Consider the following 14,185-nt stretch of genomic DNA (forward strand, 5'->3'; position numbering starts at 1 on the left):
AAGGGGATTACTTGCGAGTTTTGGAGATATTGTCTGAAAACTACCTTTGGCTTTAACACCAAGACTGAATTGCCATTGGCAGTGAATGTCACCAGAAAGTATTTATTCTATTGACACCATATAAATATAACTGAGACATTGGGTAGTATCCCACTACCTTACATCTTTCAGTGAAGGAGATCAGATACTATTTATTGTCATGTAATAAAAAAGAAATGTAATATTACATGAAATTGTCTCTAGTTGACTATAAGCCAGATATAGGTTCGCTATTTGCATCGCCCACCAACCTTACATTCAGAGAGAGAGAAGTAAAAGAGAGTAATTGAATGCCCATGAATTTATTTCCAGTGCTCCCTCAGCACAAGACTCCAATTCAGTTCAAACCATCGGCAACCTGAGCCCAGATCCAAGCTTCCTACATGATGAGGAAGCTTTCAGCATCCAGGACCCTTCAGGACCGCAGCACCCTCTCGAATTCTGGTTCCGATGCCTGGTTTTCTTGAGCCTTCCTCCAGCTGTCCACAGCCAGATGTGAGTCTTTTGACCTCATCAGCAACGGCCTGTGGCCTGTTCCTCACCCACCCAACAGCTCACCTTCAGCTGCAGAGCCCCTTACTGATCCTCCACGATGATCACCGCCCTTAGGGTCATCTGCTTCTCATTCTCAGTGGGTGTGTTGTCCCTGTTTCTGGTGCTCTCCCCGGATTCTGCAACCCCTTATGTCCGCGGCTAAAAGCAGGCACTGCCATCTTGCGCCCAGACTCCAAGGTTACAGGACTTTAAATAAAGCATGGTCTGCTCCTTTAACAGTCTGTTTTATGTATGGAGCTGGATGGTCAAACCCTGTGTCTCCACTCTCCGCTCTTCCCGGGTCTGCCATTACATTATGGCCAGATTCACAAAAATGAAATGCAATGTAGCTAGAATATCTTCAATACTAAAGCATTGTGTGTATTCAAAGTAACAAGTGATGACCTTACAACTGTACATGAACACAGAGAAAGGAGCAAGGATTTCCTCCATGAATTCCCCCATGGACAAGGAGGAATGTTTGTGAAGTGCATGGCCATGAGAAGGATCTAGATAGACATGTCTTAGATGAGCTCTCCATGAAGCATATTAAAAAGTCGGTTTAAAATTAGGAATTTTTTTTCACTGTGGATGAAGAAAATAAACATTAAGAAGCCAAGGCAGCAAAAAACAAAATCGGAAGAGTTGCTGACTAAGCCAGTAATGTCGAGTGAAAGCCCGAAAAGGAGTGGTACAAGAGTGGTCTTGGGACCGGCTGAACCTGGCAGTGCTGGGGGGTTGGCATGAGACCTGAATATATCCTGGATAAGATGGAGACTATGCAATCGTTTCATGGGCATTGAAACCCTAATGAGAGATATGTCAGGGAAGATGACGGAATTTAAAGAGACAGTTGAGGATTTACTGCAACGAATGGGCAAAGCGGAAGTTAATTTGGTTAAAGCACAAGAAAAGCTGAAAGCTTTAGAAGAGGATGAGAAGAAGTGGAACTTGGATAAATAAGCTATGCTAGACAAGATCGACCGCATGGAGAATTTTAGCAGACGCAATAATGTTTTGATTATTTGTTCGAAGGAAGGGACTGAAGGGAGAGACCCGGTGAGCTTCTTTGAAACTTGGATCCCATGAGTATTGTGAGAAAATAAATTAAATGGAAAACTACAAATATAAAGGGCTCATCGGACCCTCGAACCCACAAGATCTGACGAGCAGCGGCCATGGCTGGTCCTGGTGAGATTTTTGAGTTACTGGGAATGGGAAGAGGTTTTGAGAGCAGCATTTGATTACTCTAAGCAACACAATGGCCTGCTTGAGATCGACAGTGGAAAGGTGTTATTCTTTCAAGACTTTAGCTCAACTTTTATTAAACAAAGGAAGGAGTTTGATGAGGTAAAAAGGCAATTGTGGTCAAAGAACATAAAATACACGATGATATATGCTGCGACTCTGAGGGTCGAACTAATGGATGACAATCAACGCTTTACCAAAGACTAAGGAAGAAATGGAAGAATTTCTACAAAGATTATGAAAAGATTAAAGATACTAAACAAGAAGATTACAAAGAGATTAAGTAAAAAAGTGTAATTTTGAACGAAAGAGCAAGAACTTGGTTAAAAAAAGTAGCTGATAAAGATGCCAGTCTAAGGGGTATAGTGGTGCTGGGAGAGGAGCAGTAGTTTTCCAAGATGGCGCTAAAGGGAGGAGTTCTTCTTTCTCAGAAGATTCTGCAGGCTTTTTTTCGCGGGCTTCCAGGATTTTTTGTTTACGGCATTATATATGTTTTTTAAAGGGGAACAATCACTGACTTACTTGAATAATCAAAAAGGTTTTATTGATGAACAATACCTATTTAAAAAACTGGAATGGATAGAACATTAAAGTTTATTAGTCTGATTGTTAATGGGCTAAACGGGCCGATGAAGAAGAAAAGGGTCTTGGCACATTTAAAAAAAACTAAAGACGGATATAGTTTTCCTGCAGGAAACACACCTTACTAAATTGGAACGTGCTAAATTAAAAAGAGCATGGGTGGGGCCAATAATATTGTCTTCTTTCGGTTCAAAGACAAGAGGAGAAGCAATTTTAATTAATAGGAATGTACCAGTAATAGAAGAAAATATATCAGTTGACCAAGTCAGAAGGATTGGAATGATTGTTAAATATATGCAGAATTCTGGACGTTTATGAATATTTATGCTCCAAATTTATGAATATTTACACTCCAAATTATGACAATGAAGCCTTTCTGAAGGATATCTTTTTAAAAGTAGCAGATGGTAGACAAAATACATTGGTTGAGGGATTTTTAATTTCTGTTTAGATTCGATATTGGATAAATCAGAGAGAAGGGTAACAAGGGCGAAAACTGCACAAGCGACACTATCATTTATGAAAATTTAAATCTGATTGATATCTGGAGGCAGCTCAATCCCACTGAGCGAGACCACGTATTCTACTCAAGGGTCCATGACTCACATTCAAAGACTGATTTATTTTCAATGTCTGCACAGTTAAAAAGCAGAGTGGTAAAAACGGAATACTTGGTGAGGCTACTGTCAGAGAGTCATCAAGGATGATTAATGCAATTAAAACAGAAGCCGATATTCTAATGTGCAATCAAAAAGAGATTAGTGATATTTTTAGACAATATTATACAGATTTCTCTCTCTCTCTCTCTCTCTCTCTCTCTCTCTCTATACATATATATATATATTTAGGAGATGATAATGAGATGGACATGTTCCTAGCGAACATTGAGCTTCCAAACTTAGAGGTGAGAGAACAGATGGAGTTAGACGCCCCTTTCATAAGAGAAGAAATTGAGAAGGCTCTGAACACTTTGCAGACCACTCACCATTAACCATTGCGATAGTGGAAAAACAAGGACATGTGTACAGATGGCATCTTAATGGCACGTTGTTGAAAAGGACAGACTTCTGTGAGTTTATTAGGAGACCGATAGAATTATTTTGTGAGACAAATCTCCCTTCAACTGATAACAGTTTTTTGATATGAGACATGCTGAAAGCTTATCTGCGAGGGAAAATGATTTCTTATACAGAAAAATCTTAAAAGAGAATATAATGTGCAATTGGATGGTTTGGTGAGAGAGATTACAGAACTGGAGAAAGAATATCATAGGATGGGTTTACAAGAAAAATATAGAGAATAAGAAACTGAGATATAACACATTACAAATGTATAAAATGGAAAAAATTATTTTAAAAACTAAGCAAAAATATGAATTAGGAGAACGAGTGCAGAAGGTTTTGTCTTGCAAGTGAAGTCAGAGAGTCATCAAGGATGATAAATGCAATTAAAACAGAAGCTGATGTTCTAATGTGCAATCAAAAAGAGATTAATGATATTTTTAGACAATATTATACAAATTTCTCTCTCTCTCTATACATATATATATTATATTTAGGAGATGATAATGAGATGGACATGTTCCTAGTGAACATTGTGTTTCCAAACTTAGACGTGAGAGAACAGATGGAGTTAGATGCCCCTTTCATAAGAAAATAAATTGAGAAGGCTCTGAACACTTTGCAGGCCATTAAGTCTCCAGGGAAGGATGGGCTCCTGCCTGAATTCTATAGGAAATTTAAGGATCTGCTGATACTTGTTATAATGGATCTGCTAGACCGAGCAGTGCAGACTCAGACTCTCCCGGACTCTTTTTCAACATCTCTTATTACAGTGTTGGCGAAATAAACATGGACCCATTACAAGACTCATCATATAGACCTATCTCACTTTAGAATTCTGATTCTGGCTAAGGTGTTAGTGTTATGAGCCCAGAGGACTCCAAAATCCAGTAGCAATGGAAATTCACCAAGACAATGGTTACTTGCTTTTAATTTTCTTTAAACATAATAATGAGATCAAACTTTAACTTATTACTATTAACTTAACCCCCTTCTAATTCTAAGCGCATATTTATGTAATGTGTGTAAGTTTAGGAAAGTTCTTTGTTTCACAGTCCAGTCATTCACTTCTCACTTCTCCAAGTTCAGCGGTATCAGGCTGTGCACAGAATTGAACATTTATGAATCTTCACCAGGCTCTGGTTTTTTAAAGTTGAATGGTTACCACTCAGGAATGTTCTTGTTGATTTCAGAGAGAAATTTGTTGCTCATAGGACACACACAAACTGATTCCCTCCAGTCACTTCAGTTTCTTGCTGAAGAAACTTGCCTCATCATGGGTTTTCCAAATGATAACCTCTTCTTCCAGGTCACCACAGGGTTCCTCTTGTTTCCCTTATTACAGGAGAAACACTCTAGCCAACCATTTCCTCTTGTAAGGACCACAAGGGTGTTGAACAAGCTGAACTCAGAACTCACAACCCGTCTTCAAAATGAGATTTTTCAACAAGCCTTCCGGCTTGCTATCTTTCAGCCTCAACTGCTGCTGTAGAACTGACTTCTTACTCTCTCTCTCCAAAAAAGAAATCACCTGTTTGTTTACTCTCTCTCTCTCTCTCTGCTTATAAAAACCAGGTGACCTCTCCCAAGGCTCCAAACCCAATTTTCAAAAGATCGTATCAGTATCTGAGCCTGGAAATGATCCATTTGCACCTCCTTTTAAAGTCCTTTCCAAACCAGTTCCATTGCCTCTGCAAAGTCACTGGTGACACAACATCTAGCTTCAGCAAAACTCTTGCATTTTAAATGAGATGTCTTTTGTGAAGTGTTACACTGTTTGTGAAGTGTAACCTAAATTAAACCCACATAATCTATATCTTTTAAAGACATATTTTACCCATAACTCTTCTAACATATCCCGTAACATTACATGACATTAAATGACTGAGACAATATTTACCTAAATTGATACATTCAGATTAGTTGGGATTTGTTAAAAGAAAACACTTTTCCAGTAGTCTGGGTAGTCTATTTAATATAATACATACCGATAAATCAAAATTGAATTCCAGTATAACAGTCTCCCTCAATGCAGAAAAGGCATTCGACCACTTAGAATGGCCTTTTTTAAATTTAAAACATTGGATAAATTTGGAATATGTAGAACATTCATAAATTGAATAAAAACTCTCTATCATAAACCACAGGCCAAAATTTTAAGTAATAGTCAAATTTCAGTGGTGGCTCCTGTCCCCAATGCATTTTATCCTTGCGATTGAACTGCTGACAGAGATTATGAGGAGTGATCCGGATATTAAAAGCTTCAAAATTGGATAAGAAGAACATAAAATTAGCCTATTTGCTGGTGATGTGCAAATATATTTATCTGACCTGGCTGAATCTCTGGAGAAATTACAAACAACACTAGAAAAATATGGAAGAGTTTTGGGTGATATGGATAAAAGTGAGATAATGCCATTGTCAAACTTTGATTATGAAAGATATCAAAAAGGAAGTTAATTTAAATGGAAATTCGATGGAATTAAACACTTGGGAATAACGACTGACATTAACCTACAGAATTTTTACAAATTAGATGATAGACCCCTGGAAGGGAAGATAGAGAAGGATTTTCAGAAATAGGAAGACTTGCCCATTACTTTGATGGTAAGGGCTAACTGTGTCAAAATGAAAGTGATGCTAAGATGACAGTGTCTTTTTCAATCACTGCTTCTTTCTTTGCTGAAGCATTTCTTTAAATTATTGTATTAGGCAATTCCTATGGAACAATAAGGTGATTTTGCTGGAAAAATTAACATCAGATAGGAGGATTTAGGCTACTGGATTTTAGAAAGTATTATTTGTAAGCACAAGCCAGATTTCTTTAATCTTTCTTTGAGGAAGGCAGTTCCCCCCCCCCCCCCCCCCCCACCATCTTGTATTCGAATGGCATCGTACTCATTGAAAGGGGTGAAGTGAAGGATTCTATCAGAAAGATGTTGGTCCGACTGGTGTTTGGATAGTATGACATCAATTATAAATGCAAGATATAGATTGGTTCAGTTTAACTTCCTACACCAATTATATCTTGCATCACAGAAACTTCATAGGTGAAAATCTGAAATATCAGGTATGTGTTTTAGATGTGGGATTGAAACAAGAACGTCTTTACATGTTACCTGCAGTGTGATAATTCATTAACATAACGGGATAGATAAATCAGAAATAGAAATGTGTCATTTTACTTTGTGACTCTTCTTTTAAGAAAGGAGATAGCTCTATGGGTGGTCAGAAGAACAGCTTTTCCTAATGTCCTGCCCATTGGTCACTGTAAGCTCCCAGCTTAGACTGTGATTTACCTTGTGCTATTTTGAGTGTCCCAGTAGAATGCACAAAGAATACCAGATGCATCACTTTTTATCTACATTAACAATTTACTGAACTCATTTGTGCTTTTTCATGGCTTGCCTATTTGTCCAAGCAAGTATTTGGAATCATATAGATTGCAAACAGCCAGAATATCAGTGTGCATCATGCACAGGTTCCATGATTTTAATCAGTATTTAGAACAAAGAGATAAAGTACCTGATGGAACCAAATATAGGAACAGAAATTCTAGCAAGCTTCAAATCCCCGGACTCCAATTTACACACTACAAAATTTGAATTTACATAAACTATTTGTTAGAAAAACATGAAAGTCTTCAGACACTGAAGTTGAAGTAAAAACACATCAGTGTTCTTGATATAGCAAAAATACCTAACCAATGTTTCAGGTTCGAGCCCTTCATCAAGGTATAAGGAACTATTTATTAGCAATGTAAGAACATAGTAGTATCTAATTAAACATTATTTATTTATGTTATAACATAGAACACTACAGCACAATACAGGCCCTGCGGCCCTCAATGTCACTACAGGCCCTGCGGCCCTCAATGTTGTGCTGACCCATATATTCCTTAAAAAAAATTTGTAACCCTCCCTACTCCATAACCCTCTATTTTTCTTCCATCCATGTTCCAGTCTAAGAGACTCTTAAATCCCTCTAATGTTTCAGCCTCCATCGCCATCCCTGGCAACGCATTCCAGGCATCCACAAACTCTGCGTAAAAACCTTACCCCTGATGTCTCCCCTAAACTTCCCTCCCTTCACTTTGTACATATGTTCTCTGGTGCTTGCTATTCCTGCCCTGGGATACAGGTGCTAGCTATCCACCCGATCTGTGCCTCTCATAATCTTGTAGACCTCTGGTAAGTCTCCTGCACTCAAAAGAGAAAAGTCCCAGCTCTGCTAACCTTGCCTCATAGAACTTATTTTCCAATCCAGGTGACATCCTCTGCACCCTCTCCATAGCTTTCACATCCTTCCTATAATGAGGTGACCAGAACTGAATACAAAACTCTACGTGTGGTCTTATCAGAGATTTGTAGAGTTGTAAAATGACCTCTCTACTCTTGAACTCAATCCCCCTACTAATGAATCCAAGGATTCCATAATCCTCCTTAACTATCCTATCAACTTGCGTCGTGAGCTTGGGGGATGTATAGATCTGGACCCCAAGGTCCCTCTGTCCATCCACACTTTTAAGTAATGGACCATGAACCCTGTACTCAGCCTTCTGGTTGGTTTGTCCTTCCAAAATTCATCACATCACACTTAACCAGATTGAACTCCATCTGCCTCTTCTCCAAACAATTCTGCATCATCTTGTAACCTTCTTCAACCTTCAGCTCCATCCACAACTCCTCCAACCTTCGTATCATTCCCAAACGTACATCACCAGATCAACTAATCATGCCCTAGGAACATAATTTAACTTATGCAGATACATTCTTTTGCCCTATAATCATTTTTGGTTTCCATTTATTTTGTCCCTTTGCTTTAGAATAAAGCCCAGTGAAGTGGAATGTTTACAATTTGTACAGTGACTGTGTTCAATTTGTACATGCATGAAACCTGACATTGCACTTTGTTCTCCATCATTGAACTGCATGTACACCTCAGTCAAAATGCCTCATCCAAGAAAGGTTATTACCTGCACAGACACTAATTCTGTATGTTATTTGCTTTTTGTATAACAAATGGAGTCTTGTAATAAAACAGCCTTCTCCTTACCCAGCTTTGTAACAACAACTATCATCAACAAAATACTCCAAATGTAAAACATATAAAAAAACATTTTTGTAATTCTTTGCAATGTTATTTAAGATCACATTCAGATTACAAAGGCATTTAAGGTATTATTTCTTCATGATTTTAATTCTGTTCTGGTAAATACTCCCAGTTTAGAGATTTGAACTGAATTAAGTACTCTATGTCAAATGTACATTTCTTTTACTGGATAGGTTGCAGCTGAGAACAATGCAGGCATTGGAGCTTTTAGTGCTTTTCGCCAAGTGGTCACTGCAGAGAGTGGTAAGTTCATTCCAGTAAAGTTAACTTTGTAAATCCATCCTTGATTCACAACTGCTTCAAACCATCATTGTAAAATGTCAATGCTTGTTGAACAATGAAGTCATAACCAAAGAAGTCACGTGAAACATCATGTTTCAAAGACTTTTCACATTCATGGAATCACACAGTGGAGATCATTCATTCCATTAGGTAAGTGACAGATCTTAAAAGCATATAGTTCCTTTTTTCTGCTCTGTACCCATGGTCTTGTAAATAATCCCTTTTAATATCAATATCGAACTTCCTTTAGAGAGTTGCTATTAAATATGTTTATGCAGGAAAAATTTGCTAATTATCTTAGATTCATGTCCTTAGATTTTTGATCCAATGGAAGCAGCTTCTATTAATTAAAGAAAAACCCCTGGTATCTAGCACCCGTGGGGATTGGTATGAGTTTTCCAGTTGCTTGAGGTTGTGTGTTTCGTGATGGGCGAACTAACAGTGAGCCGCGCCAAATTTAAACTTTCGTATTTTTTGCCTATTTATTTTCCGCAATTTATTTGCCAGTTGCTTGAGGCTGTCAGTTGCTTGAATTTTGGAAAATGGGGGTTTTGCTGTATTTAATTTTCAAAACCTTTCACTAATTTTGAACTACCTCTATTAACCTCATCTCTTTTAAAGGAGAAGCATCTCTGATCTCTAAAGTTCTTCTCAGATATCATTCCAATACATCTCCTTGATTTTTATCTCAAGGCCTTGGCATTCTAAACGCTGGTTTCCAGAATAAAATAAATTTTCACCGGTATAAGGTGATGTCTAAATTTAAAATAACACAATTACATTTTAATTTCAACTTGTATGTTTTAACTATAGTGGAAGAACGCCTGCTATAATTTTTTTTGTGCTTCATCTGGATGTATGGATCAGAATCTTTTCCATAAATCTACAGGTGGCAGGAAACTATTTTCAGACTATTCATGCCTTACTTTCAAATTTATGTTCCCTAGCTCCAGGTCCAGTTTTAACTCTCAGTGCCACGGCAGTCAACCACACAGCGGCCAACGTGATGTGGTCTCTCCCGAAACAGCCAAATGGGAAAATAACACATTTCAGGATCATTATAAAGTCCGTTAGAAGTGGACAAATATCCAAAAATATATCAGTGGATGCAGAAACCCTTTTCCTGAGCACGTTACTGCATTGTGCGGTAAGTGAAAAGAGACTGAAGAGATTATTTCATATTCTTAGGTGAAAGTTGTTGCATATTTATTTTGTAATTGTATTTGTTTATCATGGGCCACAATATGATAAAATGTATTTTTCATTTTTTTAAACAACAATTAGAAATAACTAGTTTGAGTACCCATCTAGAGTAAAGCATCATTATCTTTATATATATGTTGGATCATAAATATTTGTAAGCCACAAATGACAAAGTTCTATTTAGTTTTTGTCTCAGGAAATCACTTGGGGACAAGGATGCCTTGCTTCCCCTCCAATCCTGTGAGTTCTGAGGTGAGTGGAGAGGATGTCAATTCCACAGGTGGGGCAAATGGCAAACAATAGGGTAGATAGGGTTGTTGTGTGCTGTTTCCACTGCTTGTACATGGAGGCTGTGCTCCCGTATAAGAGATTAAAGAAACTCAATGCTGTTTCGGATTAAGTTTTGAATGACAGAGAGCTTTCTTTTCCAATTATTTTTATTGAAATTCTACCTCAAAAAGTACAGAGTGCATATTTAAAAATAGAGTACACTCCACTCAGATCATACTATTTCATCCACTAAATATTATAGTAATAGTTTAGATATTTAAAAAAAAATCTAATCCCACTACCAAAACCAAAGCTGTTTGGGAAAGAGAAAAAAAAGAATTCCCTGTCTCAGTAATAAATACCTTATGAGTCAACACCTCTGCATTAAGACAAAATCAGAGATTTTGAAAGTAATTCAAAAAAGGGTCCCTACAGTCTGTGAAAATTTAAATTCGAATTGGATATTGAGCATCAAATATACTCTAAATTTAAACATGAGGGTGACAGAGAACTAAGAATTTCCATCAATGTGGATTGAGCTATTTTTCAAGGAGTCTTGCGCTAACCATGTTACTATTCCAGTATCTTGTGTGTTGGTGCGTGATTTAAATCAAAGGAATTGATCATATTGAAATAGCTTGCAGAAGCAGCTAAGAATACATTGTATTCTAATCGTGGGCATCAGTGTTGAATTTTTGTCCAAATATCTTAACATCAGGATTTTGAACTGAAAGTAAATGCTCTTGGTCCGTTCCATTGATAAGGCAACAAGGTCCTTTCTGAGTGGATGGGAATATACAGGAGCATCTATCATTCTTCATCCAATGACAATCCAAGCTCTGTCACATAGTTCCTTACTTTTACAAAGTCAACCATAGCATTAGAGTTCTAAATAATAAAAATCAAACAAAAAAATTAGGAAATACTTACCAAGTCAGGCATTTCAGATCGATCATCTTTCATCATTTCTAGCATTTGTTGCTTTAATTTTTGTTTTCCAACATCTGCTTTCTTTTAAAATTTTTCAAAATTATCCTAAATTCATTTCACTGGCATTAATTACTCATTTCTGTTTTGTAGGATGACAGTCCAGCAAGTACTACCCCCAGGGCATTGACTTCATCATTCCCTCATCCCAGCAATGTAGCTGCAACACCAACATCAGGATATTTAATACAAGAAGATAGGTCACTTGAGTCTGCCAGCATAGTGGTGGATCAGCTCAAACCCTATACCACTTATCTCTGTGAGGTATCTGCTTTCACAAAAGAAGGAGAAGGTCAGGCGGCGAGTGCTCTATTTAGAACCCCTGAATGGAGTAAGTCTTTGCTGAATAATTTGAGCTCTTGTTTTATCTGTGCATTCATTGCAGTATTTTAATTGGAACCAGCTGATAAAGACTGAAAATTTTGTATATCCAATTAAATATCTTCAGCCAAAATTATACTACTGTTAAATTGTGGATGTGGTAAAGAGAGAGGGGCCCCTTATATTTTTGGGAAACTAAGTGAGCAAACAGTCCATTAAAAAAATACATTGTTTCAATATATGTAATCCTAGATGCAAAAATAAGGACACACCATGTAACTTGGACAAGCCATTTGTTTTCTTCTGTCAACACATAATATAATTTCAGGCACTATTTAAGTACGCGTTTCTCTAATTACACTGGACAACAAATATTTTCAAAAGGTTTGTTTCCTGAAAAAAATTTGGGGATTATGATAGACAACTTCAATCTGAACACAAAGATAATTTCAGATCACATAGAAAGTTAGAGAAGCATTCAATTAACTTGTATTGAATTTAACATATTTAATCACATGATGAGGCTGACACGTTGCGTTAGTTCAACTGACAAAAAAAGTTTTGCTGCTGATTTTCATTTGTACTCGACATCTGATGCCTCTCATGTCAGTGTCTAACAATAGTCAGCCAGCATTGATGGACTCCAGTTGCCCTGATGCTGCTTTTCCATGGTCGCAATGTCCTGGTGAAACCTTTCACCATATTTGCCGCTGACAGCACCAAGATTAGCAGGGAAGACGTCCAAGTGCAAATGCAGAAAATGAATTTTCAATGACGTGTTGTACTTCATGATTTTGTCTGCTTAAAGTAGACTTAAACCAGGACAGGAAATCACAAAAATAGGCTATATCTAAAAACGGTGCATGATAGGAAATTTTTAAGACAATTGTTGTGATCAGCAGCCCAAAAGCCATAAAACACACCCAATAATGTTCAGGAAGCAATACTTTCATTGTCCAGTGTTGTAAAATAAAAAACACAAAACGCCAGAAATGCTCAGCAGGTCAGCTAGCATCTGTGAATGATGCAAATACTTACCGAGGTCAAAAGTCAGCTCCTCCCCCACAAAAAATGTCCAAAATATTTGACCATTATTCATAAATAATGTTTTAAAATGCTTGACACGACTAAATAAAACTCTCACCTTAAGAAATCCAAGTATTTAACTACAAGGCCTTTTCTGCTGGGCACAATGCTTCGTCCAACAGAATTTTACCTATGTTGACCTCGATAAAACACTCACAACATATTTACTGTGTCTACACAGACACTAAGGCATTTCTAGGCCATGTCTTTGAGTCTTTTTGGGCAATGAATGGTCAATGGTTGTTGAGCTCAAGTGTTGAATGTGTACTTGCAGTTCCAGAAGAACCACCTCAAAACCTAATTGTCAGTAAGATTACATCAAGGTCATTTGTGATTAGCTGGGATCCACCACCGACGATAACAGGAAGACTCTTTTATAGAGTTGAACTAATGGATCCATTAGGTAAGTGGTGTGAACTTTACCAAAAGTGTTTAACTTGTAAAATCAAAATTAATGTTTTAACTATAATGTATTTTCTGTGGAAACATTTTTTTCTTATTTGGAATGTGTATCCAGGCAGCAGTGCTTTCATATTAATATATATTTAAACTCTGCTGCTCTTTTTGCCCTTTTATCCTCAGTGGACAACACCTAACATGTTTAAAATTTTTTTGGGCCTTTCATTGGGCTGATGTACACTTCAGATTTGAAAATATTGGTTAAAATCATGGAGAAATTAAGGTATTAGTGTCTGGAAATTAGACTGTGCAGTGTAAGATTTTGTTCAATAAAAATTCAGTCACAAAAATAGAAGCCTGTCACTGTCTTTCTGGGTCATCCATATACTGCATTTAATGCAGTAACACATGGGTGATCTTGGACATGTATACTAGCATTCAAGTGCATGCCGAGCAGTTAGCTGCCACATCAAACAAATGTTACATTAATGTTTTGAAGTTGGGGATTTCAATCTAATCTCAGGTAGATCCTTAACTAATAGACTCCCAATTCCTTGCTCTTATCCTCCCTCCGACTGATGTCCTTGCCCTCTTCCTACATTGTCTCCAATTCATAGTTAGGTGTCCTCTTCTTCCCTGCAATGATCTGTGTAATCTGAACCCAAAGCTACTGATTTCCTTAATGTGTTCTTTTGGGAAGAAAAGTCCTTTCAATATGCAAGCCTATTGCCTGCTGTATGATTAAATTAAATTTTAAATTGGCCCTCCCAATTACAAACACTCGAATTACGAAAATTGGCTTTTACGAAGAAAGCCGTGTTCGCATTTATGAAAGGATTTGAATGGGTTTTCACTTTTACAAAAATAGCTTCCAATAGTAGTGAATGGGTCTTCACTTTACACCATTTTGGCTTACAAAAGGTTTCCTAGGAATGCTCTAGTTTCATAAAGCGGGGTATATCTGAACATCTAATTGACGTACAACCCCTGTACGTTTTGAAGGGTGGGAGGAAACTGGAGCACCTGGAGGAAGCCCACACAGACTTGGGGAGAATGTACAA

At 37.4% G+C, this 14,185-nt stretch overlaps 1 protein-coding gene across 1 annotated transcript in view; it reads left to right on the top strand.

The window, feature by feature from the left end:
• Positions 1-14,185, top strand: part of ptprq (protein tyrosine phosphatase receptor type Q) — a 152,531-nt gene that overhangs the window by 41,542 nt on the left and 96,804 nt on the right. The window contains exons 20-23 of the mRNA XM_069904020.1: positions 8,750-8,819; positions 9,806-10,005; positions 11,412-11,649; positions 13,000-13,128. Coding sequence (XP_069760121.1) covers positions 8,750-8,819; positions 9,806-10,005; positions 11,412-11,649; positions 13,000-13,128 — 637 coding nt within the window. The remainder of the gene's footprint in view (positions 1-8,749; positions 8,820-9,805; positions 10,006-11,411; positions 11,650-12,999; positions 13,129-14,185) is intronic.

The sequence above is a fragment of the Narcine bancroftii genome, chromosome 11 (assembly GCF_036971445.1).
Source record: "Narcine bancroftii isolate sNarBan1 chromosome 11, sNarBan1.hap1, whole genome shotgun sequence".
In the NCBI taxonomy this organism is placed as follows: domain Eukaryota; kingdom Metazoa; phylum Chordata; class Chondrichthyes; order Torpediniformes; family Narcinidae; genus Narcine; species Narcine bancroftii.